This window comes from Rhinopithecus bieti, unplaced genomic scaffold, assembly GCF_001698545.2.
Source record: "Rhinopithecus bieti isolate Rb0 unplaced genomic scaffold, ASM169854v2 scaffold_30957, whole genome shotgun sequence".
Taxonomy (NCBI): Eukaryota; Metazoa; Chordata; class Mammalia; order Primates; family Cercopithecidae; genus Rhinopithecus; species Rhinopithecus bieti.
In genome coordinates this window covers 39,723-60,888 of record NW_016813678.1, presented here as the reverse complement: position 1 = coordinate 60,888, position 21,166 = coordinate 39,723, and the positions used below count along the sequence as shown (strand labels likewise).

The 21,166-nt window shown below is 34.2% G+C and overlaps 1 protein-coding gene across 3 annotated transcripts in view; it reads left to right on the top strand.

Moving 5' to 3' along the window:
* HSF2 (heat shock transcription factor 2) overlaps positions 1–20,903 on the top strand; it is a 36,290-nt gene extending 15,387 nt beyond the window's left edge. For 2 of the 3 annotated variants that reach the window (XM_017848885.1, XM_017848887.1), the window contains exons 2-13: positions 372–480; positions 637–764; positions 1,526–1,650; positions 4,276–4,351; positions 7,264–7,325; positions 8,202–8,289; positions 10,217–10,365; positions 10,787–11,026; positions 11,644–11,749; positions 15,870–15,923; positions 19,385–19,469; positions 19,874–20,903. In XM_017848885.1, the coding sequence (XP_017704374.1) occupies positions 372–480; positions 637–764; positions 1,526–1,650; positions 4,276–4,351; positions 7,264–7,325; positions 8,202–8,289; positions 10,217–10,365; positions 10,787–11,026; positions 11,644–11,749; positions 15,870–15,923; positions 19,385–19,469; positions 19,874–20,169 (1,518 nt within the window). In that variant the 3' untranslated portion in view covers positions 20,170–20,903. The remainder of the gene's footprint in view (positions 1–371; positions 481–636; positions 765–1,525; positions 1,651–4,275; positions 4,352–7,263; positions 7,326–8,201; positions 8,290–10,216; positions 10,366–10,786; positions 11,027–11,643; positions 11,750–15,869; positions 15,924–19,384; positions 19,470–19,873) is intronic. The other variant, XM_017848886.1, reaches the window with a different exon arrangement.
* Positions 20,904–21,166: the final 263 nt, after the last annotated feature.

Sequence of the window (21,166 nt, the reverse complement as noted above, 5' to 3'; positions counted from 1 at the left end):
TTTTTTTTTTTTTTTTTTTTGGTCTTTATTGCACTAGTTTTAAAACAATGTTAATTCTGCTGGCTACATAATTGTATTTCATTTTCTCATTTCTGGTTTAGTGGAAATTCTTCTAATATTTCACCATAGAGTGTGATGTGGCATTTGGTTTGAGATATATTCCTAAACTTTTGAGGTTGACATCAAAAAGCTTAGTTGCAGTTTGGTATTTAATTGCAATTCATTTGTTGTTCCTGTTATCAAGAATAGAATGTTAGTCTGAAGACATCTAGGAAGGACTACTCAAGACAGTTCTGCGATGTATAAATATATCACCATGTGTCATAGGAACTTAACTAATTGACTTTTTCTTCTTTTTTTTTCCCTTGTAGAATGGCCAGAGTTTTCTGGTCTTGGATGAGCAACGATTTGCAAAAGAAATTCTTCCCAAATATTTCAAGCACAATAACATGGCAAGCTTTGTGAGGCAGCTGAATATGTGTGAGTATGGACAGCAGTTTATTTGGAATACTATTATCAGCTACTGATGAAGCCATTTTTTCCCCCATTAGGGTGGTAAAGGAAAATTATCCCATACCATCACCACCAAATTTTGACTCATTTATTTTAGTTATTTGAATTTTGAATCTTTTTCAGATGGTTTCCGTAAAGTAGTACATATCGACTCTGGAATTGTAAAGCAAGAAAGAGATGGTCCTGTAGAATTTCAGCATCCTTACTTCAAACAAGGACAGGATGACTTGTTGGAGAACATTAAAAGGAAGGTGAGCTGTTGTGAACATGAGCTGATTCGGGTATTGACCTGGAGTGTGCTTGACCAAGATTTTTATTTCACCTGTTGAAAGTACAGAAATACACAACTGTTCCTTGTTGGGATGAATTAGGAAAATAAAGTTTTACTTGTTTCCCTGTATTTTTTTCCTAAGTTAGCTTAAAAATAAGATAAAATAAAATAAGTTCCTGCTAGAATGTGAGCTCCTTGGAAGGCTTTTTCTATAGTTTGCTATTGTATATACAGTGCCTACAATAAGTCTTTTCTAATAATATAAATATGCCCACATAGTAGGCTTTCAGAAATACATTCAGTAATACATTTTTTAATGCATAATATCTTTTGGTAAAACAAGATATTCTACTAAATCTATAAAAGGAGTGGACCATGGAAGAAAATGGCCTAGCATGAACCTCTTACTGCATAAATTTAATTAAATGTGGAATGTGGCAATAAAGAGGCTTGGGGGAAACTGCAAGGAGTTTGGCATAAGGGGAGAATAAAAGACCCTAAGATATTCCTGCTTGTGGAAACTTTTTCACATTAAAAAACATTTTTTTAAGTATGTTATTCCTTGCATTCCCTCCCATTGAGCTCTGAAGTTTATTCTTTCCCTAGCATTTCATCCCGGGCTTTTGGAACCAGATCTCACTTCCTGAACAGGCAACGAAAACCTCTTCTGATAGGGAAGCTTTGAGTTACAATCATGAGTGTTTACTGTTCCTTTGATTTTCTAAATTTACTTTTTCAAAGGTTTCATCTTCAAAACCAGAAGAAAATAAAATTCGTCAGGAAGATTTAACAAAAATTATAAGTAGTGCTCAGAAGGTTCAAATAAAACAGGAAACTATTGAGTCCAGGCTTTCTGAATTAAAAAGGTAAAGTTTTATTTCCAAATATAATTTTAATGTGGGAATTGGGTATTTGTCTGTGTGTGTTGGGTTTGGAGGTTGTCTGATGTTTTATTGTAAGTACTCAGATCACTTTGTTGAAGCCAAGATCAAAGGTCATTTTTCTGCAAGTATTGGTTCCCTTTACTTTGATTTGTGACCATAGACTTTACCCTAATATTGTTTTAATTATGATAGTCAGAAGAAGATATAAACCTAAGCGTATGAAAACAATTTGATGTATAAGTCTTAGCAATAAACATTAGGTCTTTAAGATGATGTAGGAAATAGCATTCTACTTAGGTTAGCTCATATGGTGTTCATAGACAATGAGGGCATATGACGTAAAAACCCTGTATGTTACCCATCCTTTGTTTAGTGGCTGTCGCTTAAGACTTCTCTGGGTGGGCTCTTAGGAAAAAGTAGGACACAAAAAAATCGGAAAACAATAATACAAGCAAGTTGCCCTGCTTAATACTTACTTCATATAGACTTGGAAAAGTGTTATTCAGACTTTTATCTACAGAAAGATGCTTCATTGTATTTTACTACATTTCTTGGCACCATTATTCTAACTTGCCATACTAATAACTTGTATATAGAGTAGATGGTGTATTACTCTTCTTAGTAAGTAGCTGGAATTTTTCTGTATCCTAATAGGTGCCAAGGGCTTAAGAGTAGTTAGTTTACGTATTCTCTCTTCCATATCAAATGTGGGACCTTATTTTAGTTAATCATAACTCAAATATCTTCATTAAAAGAGGAACCTATGACTTTGATTTCTTTTTTAATAAGCTTTAGGCTTTCCCTTTTTGTGTACTTTATTTAACAACTGATTTACTGTGTGTATCTTGTGTATACTAGCTGCTCTTTGACCCAGTTCCTTGGACCACAGTTTTAGCCCTTAAAGAAAGTGATCCCCAAATCATCTTTAGTGTCTTAGAGGAAGCTTTCTTCTTATCTTTTGTTTGTTTGTTTGTTTGTTTTTGTTTTTGTTTTGAGACACAGTCTCACTCTATTACCCAGTCTGGAGTGCAGTGACTTGATCTCACCTTACTGCAACCTCCGCCTCCTGGTTCAAGGGATTCTTGTGCTTCAGCCTCCCTAGTAGCTGGGATTACAGGCATGTGCCAGCTAATTTTTGTAGTTTTAGTTGAGACGAGGTTTCACCATGTTGGCCAGGCTGTTCTCAAACTTCTGACCTCAAGTGATCCGCCCACATTGGCCTTTCAAAGTGCTGGGATTACAGGCATGAGCCACCACACCCAGCCCTACGTATCTTTATTTAGTAAGCAGGTAACAACATTTTTAAATTTGAATCAGAAAAATACAGTAGTTATTCAGTAAATATTAAAATCTCCTTTGGTCTACCTTTATATGTAAATCTCCAGTTCCTTTTATATTAGTTTGGATTAAAGAAGATGATTTGTGGAGATTAACAAAAGATGGAAAATTAAAGCATTTAATAAGTAGAGTGTCTGTCATGTCTTTTCAGCATTATCCACGCTGCTTACATTTAACAGCATAATGCAGTTTCAGTGTAAAAAGGTGAACAAAGAAGAAGCTATTCATATTTGGCAAGTTATTGTGCAAGTTAATATCCATATTATTGGATATGCTTTTTCAGAATAACATTTTAGTGGTTTACATACGCTTTTGTTTGAGATAGATCTTAAGATAGTTTTAGAGTCTGACAGACTTTAGTTTGACTTCAACACTTACCAAATTATTTGTATGATCTTGAGCAATTCCCTTCAATTCTCTGTACCTCAGTGTCCTCATCTATAGAATAGAGGTAATGACTTATTTCTTGGTGGGTTTTAGAGAAGTTTTAAATAAGTAATACACATAAAATGTCTAGCATAGTGCTTGGAGTATAGTAAGTACTGGGTATATATCACTACCCTTTGTTTCCCAAGGTTAGATTAGGAAGGCCTGAATTCACTTGGTAGCCACAGTCGAAAGACTAGCTTATTTTTTTTTAAGCAAAAAGTAATGAGCCAGATTGTCAAAAGTAGTAAATTGCCAACTGCTATATGGATGTAGGCATATGTCTTTAAGTTTCTGTGTATATATTGCCATGAGTAGCAGATAATACACTTAAGAAGGAATGATTCTGGTGCTGGGCGTGGTGGCTCACACCTGTAATCCCAGCACTTTGGGAGGCCGAGGTGGGTAGATCACCTGAGAGTCAGGAGTTTGAGATCAGTCTGGCCAACATGGTGAAACCCCGTTTCTACTAAAAATACAAAAAAATTAGACAGTTGTGGTGACACATGCCTGTAATCCCAGCTACTTAGGAAGCTGAGGCACAAGAATTGCTTGAACCTTGGAGGTGAAGACTGCAATGAGCGGAGATCGTACCACTGCACTTCAGCCTGGGTGACAGAGCAAAGCTCTGCCTTTTTTTTTTTTAAAAAAAGGAATGATTCAGGAGTTGTGTCAAGGTAGTTGTCATTCCTATGTAATTGAACCAAAGTTTTCTTAGTCTCATAAATATATATAGAGTAAAAATAAGTGTAGTTAAGTTGTCTGGTGTTCTTAATTAAAGATATTGTGGTCTGGTTTTCTGACTGATTTTTTTATTTTGTTGCTTAATAAATTATAACATAGTGAGAATGAGTCCCTTTGGAAGGAAGTGTCAGAATTACGAGCAAAGCATGCACAACAGCAACAGGTTATTCGAAAGGTAAGACGCTCTTTTCCCTAGGACCGTAATTTGCATTTGTTTAATGGGTACTGTATTGTGACCCAAAAAGGTCAGTATTGAGTGTCTGTGATTGATCTTAGTTTCTTACATATTGGATGCACAGATCGAAGTAAAAAATGAAATGAAATTAAGCCAAGTGTTACATATTTTTAATAAAAAATTTCTCACTAGCTAAAGATAGTTATTCCATACTTGCAGATAATGTCTCAGTAGCTTTTAGTAAATAATCTTTTGCCTAATATAACAACTTTGAAATACTTTATTTTTATGGGCTTAATTAATACACTACCAATTTCTTTTAAAATTAGAAAACATAGCCTTACTGGTTTTTTTTTGTTGTTGTTGATTTTTATTATAAAAGGCATAGTTAAGGTCTCAGAAGATAAATGACAAATATTTCCAAATCAGTTGACCAAATTATGACTTCAAAAAATTTCTCAATGTATGCAGTTATTAGTCTGTGCAGAAAAGCAGTTAACATAGTAAAATGAATTTTAGATTTTAGTATGTGAGCTAAAAATTTAATAGAGGAGTTGGAATCCCTCCGTTTCATTGTGTCCTTGTGATTTAATCTTTGCATATCAGCTTTCATTTGCTAATAAGAGATGAAACATAGTAATTAAGGCAGCTATTTTTTGCTCATGAGTAAACTAGACTCTTGAGTTAAAGCAACAGGTTTTTTGAAGGGGAGCTTCTGATTGCTCCTGCTTAGAAGGCCCTTGAACTAAAAATAGGGTTGTGACTGACAGGATCAGGGTCTAATGGAGAAGGCTTAAAGCAGAGATGAATAGCAGTTGCAGCCTGTGGCCTATAGTCAACATAGATTTACTTTTTTTTTTTTTAAATTAGTGTACAAGTGAAGGTTGAATGTAGTAGAATTCAGTTCTAAGTGTTTAGTACAATACATATATTTTTAAAACTTTCATAGGCAACTAATGTGCAGCCTGGTTAAGAATAGTCGATTTAAAACAATAGATGTACCTTAACCTGTACTTTATGGAAACAGTCTGTTGATAGTTTTCAGAAACAGTGTTTTGGTAATATATTAACTTATAACACTCTATAATGTGTAGATTTTTTTGTTTTTTCCTGAAAGCAAGAATAGTTGATAAAATAGCTATATGACATTTCAGTTTTTCATAAATGCTGACGTTCTGTCTTCTAAAATTTGAGTTTGAATCTCTGTGCTTTGTTGAGTGATGTTTATATAATGCATGATGACAACCAATAATTTTTACTCTGCTCCTGGAATTTACTGTCAGCCATGGATTGAGAATAATATGTGTGATGGTCCAGTTATAGGACTTAACAGGTACAGAAGTTACATGCTGTAAGTGTTAGATGCCTTATCTTCTTCAGATAAAAATCCCTGTATAATGTGATCTGGAAGTGTCAAAAGAGAATTGAGATGTAGAATAAATTTAATTTAGCCACTGATTGATGTTCTTATAAATTCAACCTGAAGTTTTTAGAATTTTCCCATAACATTTATTAATTAAAACAAACTGAAGTCGAGTTGTATCATAGACATCTTTAAGCTTACATATTGTCTTTTCATTAGCTATTAGCATTTTCTCCTGAATAAGCAATTTGGTGGCTACCTTCCTTTTCATAGACTCTAATACTATCAAACTCTTCAGTTAAAATGTCTATATTTTGGTCCGTTGAAAAATTGATATTGATTATAAGGCAGACCTCTTAGTAGCGTTTTTTGGTGAGGAAATGCTCACTGTTAAAAGCTATACAATAGATATTTTTAATTGATAATACTCTATTTAATCATGTAATTTCACAAAGCTTGTAAGCACACTTTCTGCACAGAGTCTAAATAGTGCTCCAATCAATTTTGGCTTTTATTCATAGCTTCTCAGTGATACACTACTTTTTATAGTTTGCCATATGATCCTCACCTTTTATAACACCTTTAGGAAGTTGGTAATGTAATTTCAAGACACACTCTTAAGCCAGTGGTTCTTATACTCACATCAGTATCCAGTCACACTTAAAGGGCTTTCTAAACACATGCATTACTGGATCCCATGATCTGAATTTCAGATTCAGCAATTCTGTAGTGGGATTGAGAATTTAACATATCCATAGTTCCTAAGCTAGTGTTGTGGTTTATGGGCCACACTTTAAGAACCACTACTATGAAATATGAAATACCACTAATATGAAAGCTTGTTTGTGTGTCTTGACAGTTTTCTCTCTATATTTAATCAAATATTAAAGATTAGCTTCCCTTGTCAGTAGGAAGTTTTGACAGGTAGGTCTCAACATTAATCTTTATAGAATCAGGCAATAAACTTTTTTCTTTTTCTTTTTTTTCCTTTGGTTGCAAGCAGAGTTTGTTTGTTTGTTTGTTTGTTTAGAAATGGAGCATCACGATGTTGCCCAGGCTGGTCTTGGACTCCTGGGCTGAAGCAATCCTCCTACTTAGGCTTCCTAAAGTGTTGGGATTACAGGCATGAGCCACCATGCCTGGCCCATCAACTGTTTCTAACTTGAAAATTTTATGATTATTCTGAAGGAACTGAGAGTTTCTTTTGCCTCTGTTACCTGGTATAAGTAAAATGTTGCCTATCAAACACCAGTTTTCTCTTTTGCACCATAATGTAATCTTCTTTAAAGTATTTGAAGTAAAAAAGTTGGGATCTACACCCAGGCAACTTTGGTACTTATCACCAAAACAAATAAACTGCCTGGAAGCTGGTATATTTCTTTAGACAGCAGTTGTAAGGTGCACCTGGATTTCAAGTGGTAATATGTGAGAAATTATGAGACTTAGTATAGAGGACAAATTACTATATGAATTTGTTTTATAAGACTTGGTAATAGAGACAGAAGAATTAACAGTACAATGAAAGAATTTTTGTTTATATTTTTTTCAGATTGTCCAGTTTATTGTTACATTGGTTCAAAATAACCAACTTGTGAGTTTAAAACGTAAAAGGTAAGTTTTTATGATATAGCATTATGGCCTGTATATAGACAGACTTGTTAGCATTTAACTGTGAGTAGCCTGCGTTAGCTGAGTATATGCTTGTTGTCCCAAAAGAACAATTCTCCTTTGTTAAATTATACTCTTAAAATCTCTAGAGTGATATTATTTTTTAGTTTTACCATTCTACTGATGTTTGTGAGAGATAAGGATAGCCTAAATGGTCACTTTATAGACATACATACAGTTAATAAAGAATATTCACTTTTCATTCACATTATTAAAGTAGCATTAGAAGGCCTGAGTGAGGGAAATTTAAAAAGAGGCCATATGTTCAAAAGAAAACATCAACCTTTGTTTTACTTGACCTCTCTTAGTTTAATCCGCTCATAGTCTTTTTAAATATGTATCTCAACCATGGGTTGTGATACCTGTAAGTGTCTGTAGCTACTATCATCACAGCTAAAACATTAGAAGAATAATGGACAAAAGGAATAGTTTGAAAGGAAAAAATGATCTGTAACACTAAGATTTGGGGAGAACTTGATTATGATCAGAACTTTATGACCTTAACTACTTCCACTAATTAGTTCTTATGATATTATCTGTTTTTTCTATATAAATACAGTTCATAGAGTTGTGTAGTTCAGTAAGCAATGAAGTATAACTGAAAAGAGTGTAGAAAAATGGAGAATTGAAAGTCCTAGATATTCTCATCCAGCAGTTTCTGTTCCTAAGATGTAATCATTTTTAAGTTTATTTATTGTTACTGAAATTTTTTATGCATTATTAAAGTGAGTGTGCATGTGTGTGTGTGTGGGTAAGTTAATAGAGGGAGTTTAAATTCCTTGTGTTTGTCACTGAACTGCATATTCTTCTGGTTTTCAGGCCTCTACTTCTAAACACTAATGGAGCCCAAAAGAAGAACCTGTTTCAGCACATAGTCAAAGAACCAACTGATAATCACCATCATAAAGTAATTTTTTAGTTAGAGTCTATTTTATATTTATTGTGTCAGACTAAATTTTATTATGGCAGTGTTTCATGCATTCAAAGAAGTGTGGTGAATAACAATTCAAGTGTTCATCCCACAGCTTTGTTAAACTGTGACATTTTTTATTATTTGCTTTAGATTATTGTAAGAAATAAATCATCACAAATCTAGTTGTTCCAGTTGCCTGTTTCCAAGTTTTTCTCTCTCCCCCTCTCTTGTCTCACCTCTTTACTGTCCCTGCTTACCCTAGAGGTAGTCACTATCTTGAATTAGTATCTGTCATTCTCATGGCCATTTTGTATGTGTGAATCCAGGAGCAGTACTTGGTATTATTTTGCATATATCTAAACTTCATATAAATAATATAATTTTGTGCATATCATTTGACAGTGTGACTTTTTTTAACTTGGTGTTGCTTTTGAGATTTATTAAACATAGAGATTAGTTTATTCATTTCTTTTTTTTTTGTCTTACTGTTTTTTGTTTTTAATTTTTTTGAAACAGGGTTTCACTCTGTCACCCAGCCTGGAGTGCAGTGGTATGATCTTGACTCACTGCAACCTCCACCTCCTGGGCCCAAGCAATTCTCTTGCCTCAGTCTCCTGAGTAGCTGGGACTACAGGTGTGTGCCACCACACCTGGCTAATTTTTGTATTTTTTGTAGAGATGGATTTTCATCATGTCACCTAGACTGGTCTCGAACTCCCAGACTCAAGCCATCTGCCTGCCTCAGCCTCCCAAAGTTTTGGGATTGCAGGCATGAGCCACTGCACCTGTCTTACTCATTTTAATATTATGTAATAATTGAATATTTTGAAAATGTAATTATAATAATTTAATGTGATTATATATTCTTACGTTGGTTATTTTATTTTCAACTTTTTTTTAAATTGTGCACCAACTAGACTGCTTTTTACTCCAGCAATTTAAATTTTTACCTTCATTTTGTCACAGGCTTTCTGGATAATTTGTCAGATTTCTATCCAGTGGCAAATTAGTCCAGTCCAAAGTCAGATCGTTTTTATTATCTTCTTGTTACTACTTTCAAACTTCAGAATTCAAAATAGTTCTTCAGATTTATTATTAAAGTAACAAGATTTTTGTTCTTGGACAATCAAACTTAACCTCACGTCTGATTTCTTTTCCCACTACTATTAGAAAAGAAGCATACCTATTTTGTTTTTAGGATTGAAGGCTCATGTAAGTGGATGAAGAGTTTTACATTTTTGACTGGGTTTATATATTTTAAAGTACTTCACATCCTTTGCCACTTTATTATCTAGTATTGGAATTTATAGATTTTTTGCATTTTAATAATGACTTTAGTTTGCTTTACAGGATTGAACTTACTTTGCTTATACAACTATAGCCTGAGTATATCTGTAGATTAAGTTTTAAAAAATCATTGCTAAAAAGCCAAGCTAACCTGTAACTGAGATAGGTGAAGTGCATTTTTTTTCTCTTAGTGAAGCTATTTAATGAATAAGAATAAAACATATTTCAAAACAGAGCAGCTTGAGCTGAAACAATATCCCTGTCAGCACGGTGGCTGTCTGGTTGTGCTTGAAATTTCTAGTGAAGTCCTAAGACTTTTTTTACCCTTTAGGCATAAAAAATACTGTCAAATTTGAAGATCTTTCCATAGAAACATTTTTAGGGATGTCATCTTCAGGGTCCCTTACAGTAAAAGTAGTAGTTAAGTGTAGAATACAGTTAATATACCTCATACCTCTGTGAATTGGTGCTACTAGTACCAATTAGTATGTAAGTTCCATAAGAGCAGAGAATATACTTGTTTTGCATACCCTGAGATTCAGTAAGTAGTAGTTGCCCAGTTATTTTGTAAATGATATCTTGTTTGGTAGTCAATGATTTTGATTTTAGATATATTTTCTCTCTGAATTTTTAGGTTCCACACAGTAGGACTGAAGGTTTAAAGCCAAGGGAGAGGATTTCAGATGACATCATTATTTATGATGTTACTGATGATAATGCAGATGAAGAAAATATCCCAGTTATTCCAGAAACTAATGAGGATGTTATATCTGATCCCTCCAAGTAAGGAGTTTGTGAGATAAAATGTATGAAAATATTGATTACTTTTCTTATTACAGAGCAGAATTCAAAACTACTTTGTTCTTTGAAAGACTAACAATCTTTCTCACATTTGGATTATTAAACTGAATAATTAAGCTAAATTATTCAACCAGATAAAGCCTCACCTCCTCTTCCTCTCAAAGGAGGTAATACTGAAAATTAATTGATTTTTAATTTTTATTTTGTAGTTAAGCACTTCTCATTGAATCGTTATGGTCTTTTATACTATGAAGTACCAATATTGTGATTAAGCTGCTCGCTCAAGAAATTTAAGCCTTTCAGTATGTGGTATGGGGAGAGAGTTTCCATTTAGAATGAATGGATAGTATGAACTTATTAAATTTGAAAATGTAATAGGTTCTTTCTTTTATTGCTGATCTAGCTGTAGCCAGTACCCTGATATTGTCATCGTTGAAGATGACAATGAAGATGAGTATGCACCTGTCATTCAGAGTGGAGAGCAGAGTGAACCAGCCAGAGAATCCCTAAGTTCAGGCAGTGATGGCAGCAGCCCTCTCATGTCTAGTGCTGTCCAGCTAAATGGCTCATCCAGTCTGACCTCAGAAGATCCAGTGACCATGATGGATTCCATTTTGAATGATAACATCAATCTTTTGGGAAAGTGAGTGCTTATCTAGATGTCTAAAATTATTTGCTTTCTTTGTTCACTTCACGTGTTCTATTTCTCTTTTGAGTGATCTTCCTTTCAGATGATGAACTCACATAATCCACCTTTCTCTGTTTTGGTTAGTGTTGAGTTCTGTAATGAATGGGATTTAATCATCCCAAGAGTAGTCCTGGTATTTTCCTGCTAGTTTCTCAGATTTGTTTGATGATATACTTACTTTGAGTGTACATACAGTGTTTGTGATTATATATATTTGTGTATCCGAACTGTAGAATATTGTAATTTCTAGTAAGGGACTTATAACAAAGAAAACTTAGTAATAATCAGTAATGAGATTAAACATTTTATAATATATAGAGGAAAAAGGTAAATCAGACTGTTCCTGCAGGGTGTTTTTTTCTGTAAATACTGAAGTTTTCTGTAAAGGCTATGAATTTTCAGTCAACCAAATTTGCAGGAATTCCTATTCTTGAATAATATCTCTTAAGATTAAGAACCAGTAAAGATGCAGCAGCTGCTGGAAATATCTTGCCTAGCCAAGTTGTAATGGTGATTTTTAAACATAAAAACAAGGATATCTAATATTCAATTTAATTTTTTTTTTCCCTTAGGGTTGAGCTGTTGGATTATCTTGACAGTATTGATTGCAGTTTAGAGGACTTCCAGGCCATGCTATCAGGAAGACAATTTAGCATAGACCCAGATCTCCTGGTTGATGTAGGTACTTTGGGTAATCTTTGCTTTACTGGTAGTTTGTGTATTTATGTATATTATTTAAAAATCAGTACGCCATTTTGTTTTGTATTCTACAGGTTGTTTTTGCATTTTCTTTTTTTAAATTAATGATTTTGTTTATCAGAAAGATAGGTTTGGGACATTGAAGGAGAGTGATTACCACCTGCCTTGGAGTAGCAATTGAGCTAATCTCCCTGTGGGAACATATCATATCTTTTCAGCAGTACTGTTAAGTTCAGGTCTTGTCTGGACTTGTTGCTGTTTTATGTTTTGCTCTAGAATGATTGTCAGTAAATAGGAATTTGTGGAAATTAGTAGTAGAGGTACATAGCCGGGAAGTAGCAACAGCTTTTAATACTTTGGGGATTAACATTTTTTACTCAAATATATTTTAATATATTTGCCTTATTTTTTACATTTTTACATTTTGAGTCACAAGATTCCCCTGCTCCAATCCACCATCCCTATGAAGTTGACCTCAATATTGACTGGACTGAGAATTCTTTTATCTACGGTTTCTGCCACTAACCACCTTTCTTACTCTGTTCTCTCTTGTCCCTGCTATTCCTCCCTTCTTTATCTAAAGCTTCCTACATGGCCTAGTCCCACTCAGATGAATCTTGTTCTGTCTCCTGTTTCCATTTTCTGATGTGAACAGTTTTCTCTCTTTATCCTGGAAAATTATGTTGTCTTTTTTCTGTGTTTCTTGCCTTACATTGCAGCTTCTCTTACCCTTTTAAAAGCCTCTCAGGCGAAACAAGAATTAGTTCTTTCTGCTGTTCAGTCTTATTTCAAGTTCATTAATTTACTGCATTACTCCTCTGCTTCTCACCAGTCCCTGTCAATGTCCCAAGGACTTATTCTTACTAAATCGTTAGCACCTCACAGAGTGAATTTTACTTTCTTTGAAGATTTCTTTTCCATTTTGACCTGTGTTTCTACCTTATGAATACGTGTTAATTTGAATTTTACATCCATGTTGATGACCTACTTCAACTTAGCAGTAACATGACAGTGTTTGTTGATCCTATCAGCCCTTCTCCCCTCTTTAGATCCAGAGATCTTTCAAGATAGTTTTCCTTTAGATCACCAAGAACGAAATAAAATTCCATAATTCTGGCCATGTTCAAACCCTTACAGTCTTCAGCTAGGTCATTTTAATTCAACTTTAAAACATTTGCCACATTTATTTGCCGTAAAGACCTTATCCAGTCAACAATCCCTTATTCACAGATGATAATTAACTATACTCTCGTTCTTTCATAAGTAATGACTGTTTCCAATCTTGTATCCTTTCTTAGAATTCCTTAAACCAATTTGTCCCCCTGTCCTTTGCCTCTGTATTTGTCTCCTCTATCCTTGATCTTTCCCATCTGCCTTCAGTAGTTAGAGATCTGCCCCATCTTAAAAAACAACCATTTTGACATCTGGCTTTGTTCATTTACCATTCTGCTTCTCTAACTCCTTTACTACAAAACTTTAGAAATGAGCAGCTATATTTACCTCTTTTTTACTCTATTTTGTCTGAAGCTTTGTATTGTGTTGCTTATTAACTCTAACTCTGCACTGCCTGTGTTGTTTTGTTTTTTTCCATTGTAAGTATGCTGTGTGTGATTTTTCTTTTCTTTTTGCTGTATTAGTCCATTGGGCTAATGGAAAGTTTGTTTTGAATCAGACAAGTTTGGGTTCTATTATTGGCTCATGTTACTTACTAGCTGTGTTACTAACCTTGGAAAAGTTACTCTCTCTTGCTTAGTTTCTCCATCTATTAAATGTTGCTAATGTCTAACATGAAGGGCTGTTGGCAAGAATTAGAAATAATTAACACTGTTATTAATATTATTGGGCATTCTGTGCAATAGATCTTTTATTGTTGATTTTGGAGGTGCTGTACTTTTTTGTTCTCTCCCTGTCTGCCTAATCTTCTGTGTTTTATCTAAGAGCTTTTCTTTTTTCTACTATCTTCTACTTAAGGGCATCCCCTAATGCACCCAATCTTTCAGTCTCTTTTATTTTTTCTATCTCTCATCTTTTTCCATTCTTCCTCTGTGAAGAGATTTTGGCTTGTAAGATTGCTTTTAAATGTGTATATCCAGCTCTTAACATTTTTCTAAAGTAAACTTGACTTGAATTCTAATTCCATGACTTTGGGATCATCAGTTAGCTCTTACCTCAGATAATTTGATTTAACAACAAACTTCTTTATTCTCTGTATTAGCTACATTTTACAACTTTCTCATTTTCTGCAATGGTATTAGACTTCTATTTACTTACGAGGATAGTTATTCACAGAATCACCTTGAATTCTCTTTCTCTCATCATTCACTAAGTCCTGTTTTCTAAAATAGCATTCACAAGCCATCCCTATATTCTGTTTTCACTGTTGCTTTTCTCATCCAAGACCCTCATTATTTTATCCTTGAATTATGCTGTATTGTCATAAATAAAAAGTCCACCTATACTGCTTTGTTCTCTGAGACGACAAAGATGGTAAGAATGTGAATAAGTATGCTGAAAAGATTACAGCTTCTCTCTGAGGAGTTCAGTACTGGTAACCCAGAGTGGGGTCACAGCAGGAGAGGCCAGACCTTAGAATTCAATCAGCTGTGTCAGCTTATATATGATCTGCCTTTTCTACCATTTGTCTCCTGGAATACATGTAGGATATCCCTGACTTAGGGGGTAGGGGTTGTTGGGCAAAGAGGAGAATAGAGGAGCTTACAGTGCTGGTCCTCCTCAGATGCCACTCTCTGTAGGGACAAAATGTGGGTTAGGCTTTTTAGGCAGTGATAAGCTAAACTGGTAGAGATTGATTATCATGAGTAACTACTCTGAAGGATCTGAGCTTTCTTCCCTTTCTGAGGTTAGTAGTTGGTAAGAAAGGAGAAGGAAATGAAAAGGCAAAGCCAGGGATTTTTGTAGGACTACCATGAGTGTGGAACTTTAAAGAGAGGAATCAGTGTCTAGAGAGAATGGGGAAAGGATCTGCCTGTGGCTTTTTTTGCATCTCATTCTATCCTGTGAACCATTTGGTGTGTTCATTCTCATAAAAGGCCAACTTAGTGACTGCATTTCATCATTCAGGCCATTCCCAAGGCTCTTATTGCTGACAGGATGTGGCCTCTACTTTTCGAACCTATGTTTATAACTTATTCAACTTAGAACTTCTGTGTTATTACTATTTCTGGAACATATCCTACTTTCTTTTTTGATGCCACTAGTGTTATACACATGTGTTCTTCCCTCCATCTTCTCCTTTCCAAGTTCTAACCTAATATTCTCTAGGTACTAACCTATATCACATAGTTTTATCAGCCCTTTTTGTTTCCTTATGTATGTTTCTATGTGCGCTTTCCTCCCTTCCCATTCTCTTAACTCCTTAGTGCTTTTGAGCACCACCATCTTCTGTTAAAATACTGTATTGTATCTGAACATGTGTTGCTATTTGATGTTGGTCTTACCTTGTCCTTTTAGATTGTAAGCTCCTAGAGAGCAGGAATGATGTCTTTATGATGTCATTTATTTCTTAAAGATAGTAAATTTCTATGTACAGTAAGCAGTGATCTTAGCACTTACAATTTTCCTTGTGAGATGTGGTGAAAAGAACCAACAAGTAGATATGCCATTTGTCACAGGGCTTCAATTGAAGCATAGTTTAGGAGCCACTGTCATAGAGCATATTCTGTACATTTTTTACCTAACCAGGTATTCAGTGAAGGCTCAGTGTCAGGGCAGAGGTCTCAACCCTGCGCATCACTTAAGGCCAAAGACATTTAGAGAGAAAAAATAAAGGAAATGAAATTGAATGATAAATAATGAAGAAGGGAGGAGGTGAAAACCACTATTTGTCTCAAGTGATTTACTCCAGTATTTTTTAGAGAAATTCTTACAACATGAAATTTCATCTAATGCATGGGCTAGCTTGTTCTGCTTTTGTTTGTTTTTCTTTCTGCTTTTCTCTTTCAAACTTGTTTAACTGTATAGAAGCTTCCTAGTGCAGGGGCTACATCTCTTCACCCAACATGGCTGTGTAACAATTTTGAACACACAATTATTTTAAATTATTTTTTAAACTTATCATCTTTCTTGTTTGGTCTTTCAGCTTTTCACTAGTTCTGTGCAGATGAATCCCACAGATTACATCAATAATACAAAAGTAAGTTTTAATTCATGTTGCTCAGGACCCATAGCTATAAAAATCTACAAAAAACATCCTAATAAGTAGAGAGCAATATCACTCCCCGCTACAAAAACATTTTATATTCTTACTCAGTATGTGTGATCAGGATAATAAAATTCTAGTTGAAAAATTAGCTTTTGGTTATGTGTTGAACCATTACCCACTTTTGGCACTTGTGGGATTAACTACCAGTATGAAATGAACTTCTTTTCATGCTGGGAGATCCCCTGACTAAACTTGGTATATTGAAATAAGTAGCTAAAATATGATTTCTTGTTTTTATGGGCAGCATTTTACATTCTTATTTTTTCTATTCTCAACTTTTAATTAAAATTTATGGTACCCATATTTTTTATGAGTTCTATCATTAGCATATAGTAAAACTCAGGAATTCTTATTTATTGCAGAAAAGGGAAGTTGAAACATGTATGGATTTTTGACTTTTTTTTAAGTAATAAGGATTTTTTTTTTTTTTTTTTTTTTAAAATATGGGGAACGCACTTGGGCTTAAACAGTGGTGAAAAAGAGTGTGGAACTGGTTTTAATGAGTGGTAAGGACAGTTTGAAGTTATTAGAGCAGATGTTTATATATCATTGTATTTTGTATAAGTTATTGTCATGAATGGGTGTTCACTCCCTTTATATTTTATTTGTACCAAATTGTTTAGTAAGCCTGATTAAAGGTAAATCAAGTCCAAATTCCAGATTAGTGAAGCCAGAATTTTGATTCTTTTGAGTCCAAAAATGAGCACATCTCAAATAAATATGAGTGATTACGGTGAGGGGTGGAATTTATATGATAATTGTCATATGTAAGCCTGACCAGACTTTCTATATTTTCAGAGTTACGTTGTGGATAACTTAGAGCTTAAAAAATTTATGAATTTGTGAACTAGGAAGTTGATTATACATTCAGTATTCAGATAATTTATATTGGAGGTTGGAATACTTTCTCCATAATATGGGCAGCTAGTAAATACTTTATTTTTCAGGCCATATGTTCTCTGTCATAACTATGCAGTTCTGCAATTGTAGTGCAAAAGCAGATACAGACAATATGTAAAAGAATGTGTGGCTGTGTTGCAAAAAAACTTCATTTACAGACAGGCAGCATGCTAAATTTGGCATGTGGACCATAGTTTACCTGGATTTATATTGTAAGATTTTGTGTAACATGCTCTGTGTTTCAGTAAATATATTACTGAATGTTATTCTCATGGACCGTTTAAGTTGAATGGACCCATATCATTTGTTCATTTAGTGAATGTGCTTTATTTTTTATTTGTGACTAGACATTGAGTCATTCTTTATTTGTGGACCATCTTCTTATTCCAGAAACCAAGAACTTGATTATAGTTTTCAAAAACTGTAAGCAGTTAAGCAACAAATTGCATTTTGCTCTACAATGCTGTAGAAAAATTATACATTTGAGAGTGACTTTTCATTATAGTTCTGAATCTAGATTTTAATGTTTTCAAATAATTGCCACATCAGCTGTCCTTCCCTTGCTCATGACAGGTGTTACATAACATGGATTACAACACTTTCCTAATAAATCAGATGCCTTATACTCCTCAGTACAGCAATCTTAATTGGCTATGAATAAGAATTTGCATGGGAAATGAAATCTCATTCAGTATGATACTGGCTGTGGGTTTGTCATAAATAGCTCTTACAATTTTGAGATATGTTCCATCAATACTTAGTTTATTGGGTGTTTTTAGCATGAAGGGGTGTTGAATTTTATTAAAGGCCTTTTCTGCATCTGTTGAGATAATCATGTGGTTTTTGTCATTTGTTCTGTCTATGTGATGGATTACATTTATTGATATGCGTATGTTGAACCAGCCTTGCATCCCAGGGATGAAGCCAACTTAATCGTGATGGATAAGCTTTATGATGTGCTGCTGGATTCAGTTTGCCGGTATTTTATTGAGGATTTTCGCATTGATGTTTATCAGGGATATTGGCCTGAAATTTTCTTTTTTTGTTGTGTCTCTGCCAGGTTTTGGTATCAGGATGACGCTGGCCTCATAAAATGAGTTAGGGAGGAATCCCTCTTTTTCTATTGTTTGGAATAGTTTCAGAAGGAATGGTACCGCTCCTCTTTGTACCTCTGGTAGAATTCGGCTGTGAATCCGTCTGGTCCTGGCTTTTTTTGGTTGGTAGGCTATTAATTACTGCCTCAATTTCAGAACTTGTTATTGGTCTATTCAGAGATTTGACTTCTTCCTGGTTTAGTCTTGGGAGGGTGTGTGTGTCTAGGAATTTATCCATTTCTTCTAGATTTTCTAGTTTATTCGTGTAGAGGTGTTCATAGTATTCTCTGATGGTCGTTTGTATTTCTGTGGGATCAGTGGTGATATCCCCTTTATCATTTTTTATTGTGTCTATTTGAAATCCATTTGTCATCGGGTTCTCCTGTTTTAGAATAACAGTGACATCGTTGGAAAATACCTATTTTAGGAAGCCTAAAAATAAAGTTGGTATTATTTCATTAATATTTATATATTTATTGTGAATGCTAAGTGATGAAATATTTTATGTACACTTTTGGAAAGGTTTCGTAGTTTTATTATATCTTGGAGCCCTTATCTTCTCTAAATCCTAAAACTTATACAGCTTCATTTTATGTTAAGTATCAGGGGAATTACTGGAATTAGTTTACAGTTGGTTACACCATATATATTTAGCCAGCATGTAGATATCTGGGACTTGTAGATGTCTGGGACTTACAGGAAAAATTAAGAACCTCTGCACCTCAGAGTTTGAACATCACTGAAAAGAGCACTGAAGAAATTAACAAGGTAAAGATATAATTTCCCTACCACAATCAGATGTGAGGAGAGAAGAAAGTGGTTCAAAGAAGCAATTTAAATGACAGAAAAGAACTGACAGAGCTACAAAAAGGACAAGAAGAAACACCACCTCAACTTTGAGGCTTCTAAATAGTGATAAATAGTTTTAAGGATGTCATTATGTCATCCTGAGCTACTCTGTGTTCACTTATGCTAAATATTCTGTTTATGAGTGAAATGTACAATACATTTTTAAAATCAAAACTACTTAAAATGAATTTAATTGCTTAGTTATCTCTCAATTAACATTTTGAAATCAGTCATCTTTGATTCGTTCTGATCTTTTACTCTTGACAAATTCTATCTCTTCTGCTGTTGAAATCCCCCTTCATTTCATCCTTAATATAGAACATCCTAATTCAGGTTCTTTGTTTTATCCCCTCAGTGACAGCAATAGTTCCTTCACCAGTCTTGTTATCTCTACTGAAATCTCTCTCTGTAGCCCATTTTTCCTGATGTTTCCCCATCTCATATATTTCAGATAATATACCAGTATTTTCATATTGTATCAATTTTTCATTTTTTTCAGAAACATATAAAATATGAAACAAGTACTTATATATTTTTTTTTTCTTTTAGTCTGAGAATAAAGGATTAGAAACTACTAAGAACAATGTAGTTCAGCCAGTTTCGGAAGAGGGAAGAAAGTCTAAATCCAAACCAGGTAGGTATAAATATAGTATTCAGTCTCTGTAGGTTTTTTTAATCCTATGTAGAAACAAGTGCAAGCCAAGGGTAATCTTAACAATTGAATATGCTGGCTTTAGTTCTGTGAATAGTGTGTCAAGGTATAAAGCAAGTTGAATTGGTGAGGTAACAATTCTTTAAGCTTTTTTTTTCTTTCTTTCCTATTTAACTTTAGGAAACTGAAAGACCCCTCATTTCTTAATTATTGAATGAGAACTACTGACTTGCACATTTTAAAATTTATTGACATAGTGCATCATGTCATTTCTTGTTTGGCTCTCTGAGAGTAGTAATTGCCTATGTGTACATTTGTTTTCATTTTTCCCCTCAGCTTGAACCCAATATAAGCTGGTGATAAGAGTGTTTTTCTGATCTTTATAGATAAGCAGCTTATCCAGTATACTGCCTTTCCACTTCTTGCATTCCTCGATGGGAACCCTGCTTCTTCTGTTGAACAGGCGAGTACAACAGCATCATCAGAAGTTTTGTCCTCTGTAGATAAACCCATAGAAGTTGATGAGCTTCTGGATAGCAGCCTAGACCCAGAACCAACCCAAAGTAAGCTTGTTCGCCTGGAGCCATTGACTGAAGCTGAAGCTAGTGAAGCTACCCTGTTTTATTTATGTGAACTTGCTCCTGCACCTCTGGATAGTGATATGCCACTTTTAGATAGCTAAATCCCCAAGAAGAGGACTTTACATGTATATATTCATCAAAATGATGAACTATTTATTTTAAAGTATCATTTGGTACTTTTTTTGTAAATTGCTTTGTTTTGTTTAATCAGATACTGTGGAATAAAAGCACCTTTTGCTTTTCTCACTAACCACACACTCTTGCAAAGCTTTCAGATGTTACTCAGCTGCATAGTTACACAGATTTAACGCACATTATTGGCATATCTTTAAGTTGGATTCAAATGGCCATTTTTCTCCAATTTTGGTAAATTGGATTTCTTATTACAAATATGACCATTAACCTCAGTTAAATTTTTGTTTGTTTTCCTGTTTGATGCTGTCTATTTGCATTGAGTGTAAGTCATTTGAACTAATGGTATAACTCTTAAAGCTTTCTCTGCTCCAGTTATTTTATTAAATATTTTCACTTGGCTTATTTTAAAACTGGGAACATAAAGTGCCTGTATCTTGTAAAACTTCATTTGTTTCTTTTGGTTCAGAGAAGTTCATTTATGTTCGAAGAAGTTTATTCATGTTCAACAGGAAAGACAAAGTGTACATGAATGTTCACGGTCTGATAGGGTTCCAGCTCCATATATATAGAAAGATCGGGGGTGGGATGGGATGGAGTCAGCCCCATCCACTTAGTTGGACTAGTTTTAAATAAAGGTTTTCCGGTTTGTGTTTTTTTGAACCATACTGTTTAGTAAAATAAACACAATGAAAGTTGAGTACTAGTGTCTGTTATGTGTCTTCTTTAGAGGTGACACTCACATGAAACAATTTTTTCTTCTCATAGGAAGCAGTGGCTTTAAACTGTCTATGGTTCATTACTTTCAATATGAGTCACACCAAGATCTTTGTGCCTCATCTCGAAAATGTATTGTATATTGCAACGAGGGAGATATATCTCTAAATTTAATGTATTTTAAAGTTCTTTGTTTAAAAATTACACTGGGTTGCTTTCTATGTTTCTAATAAAAAAGTGAGAGAAGTA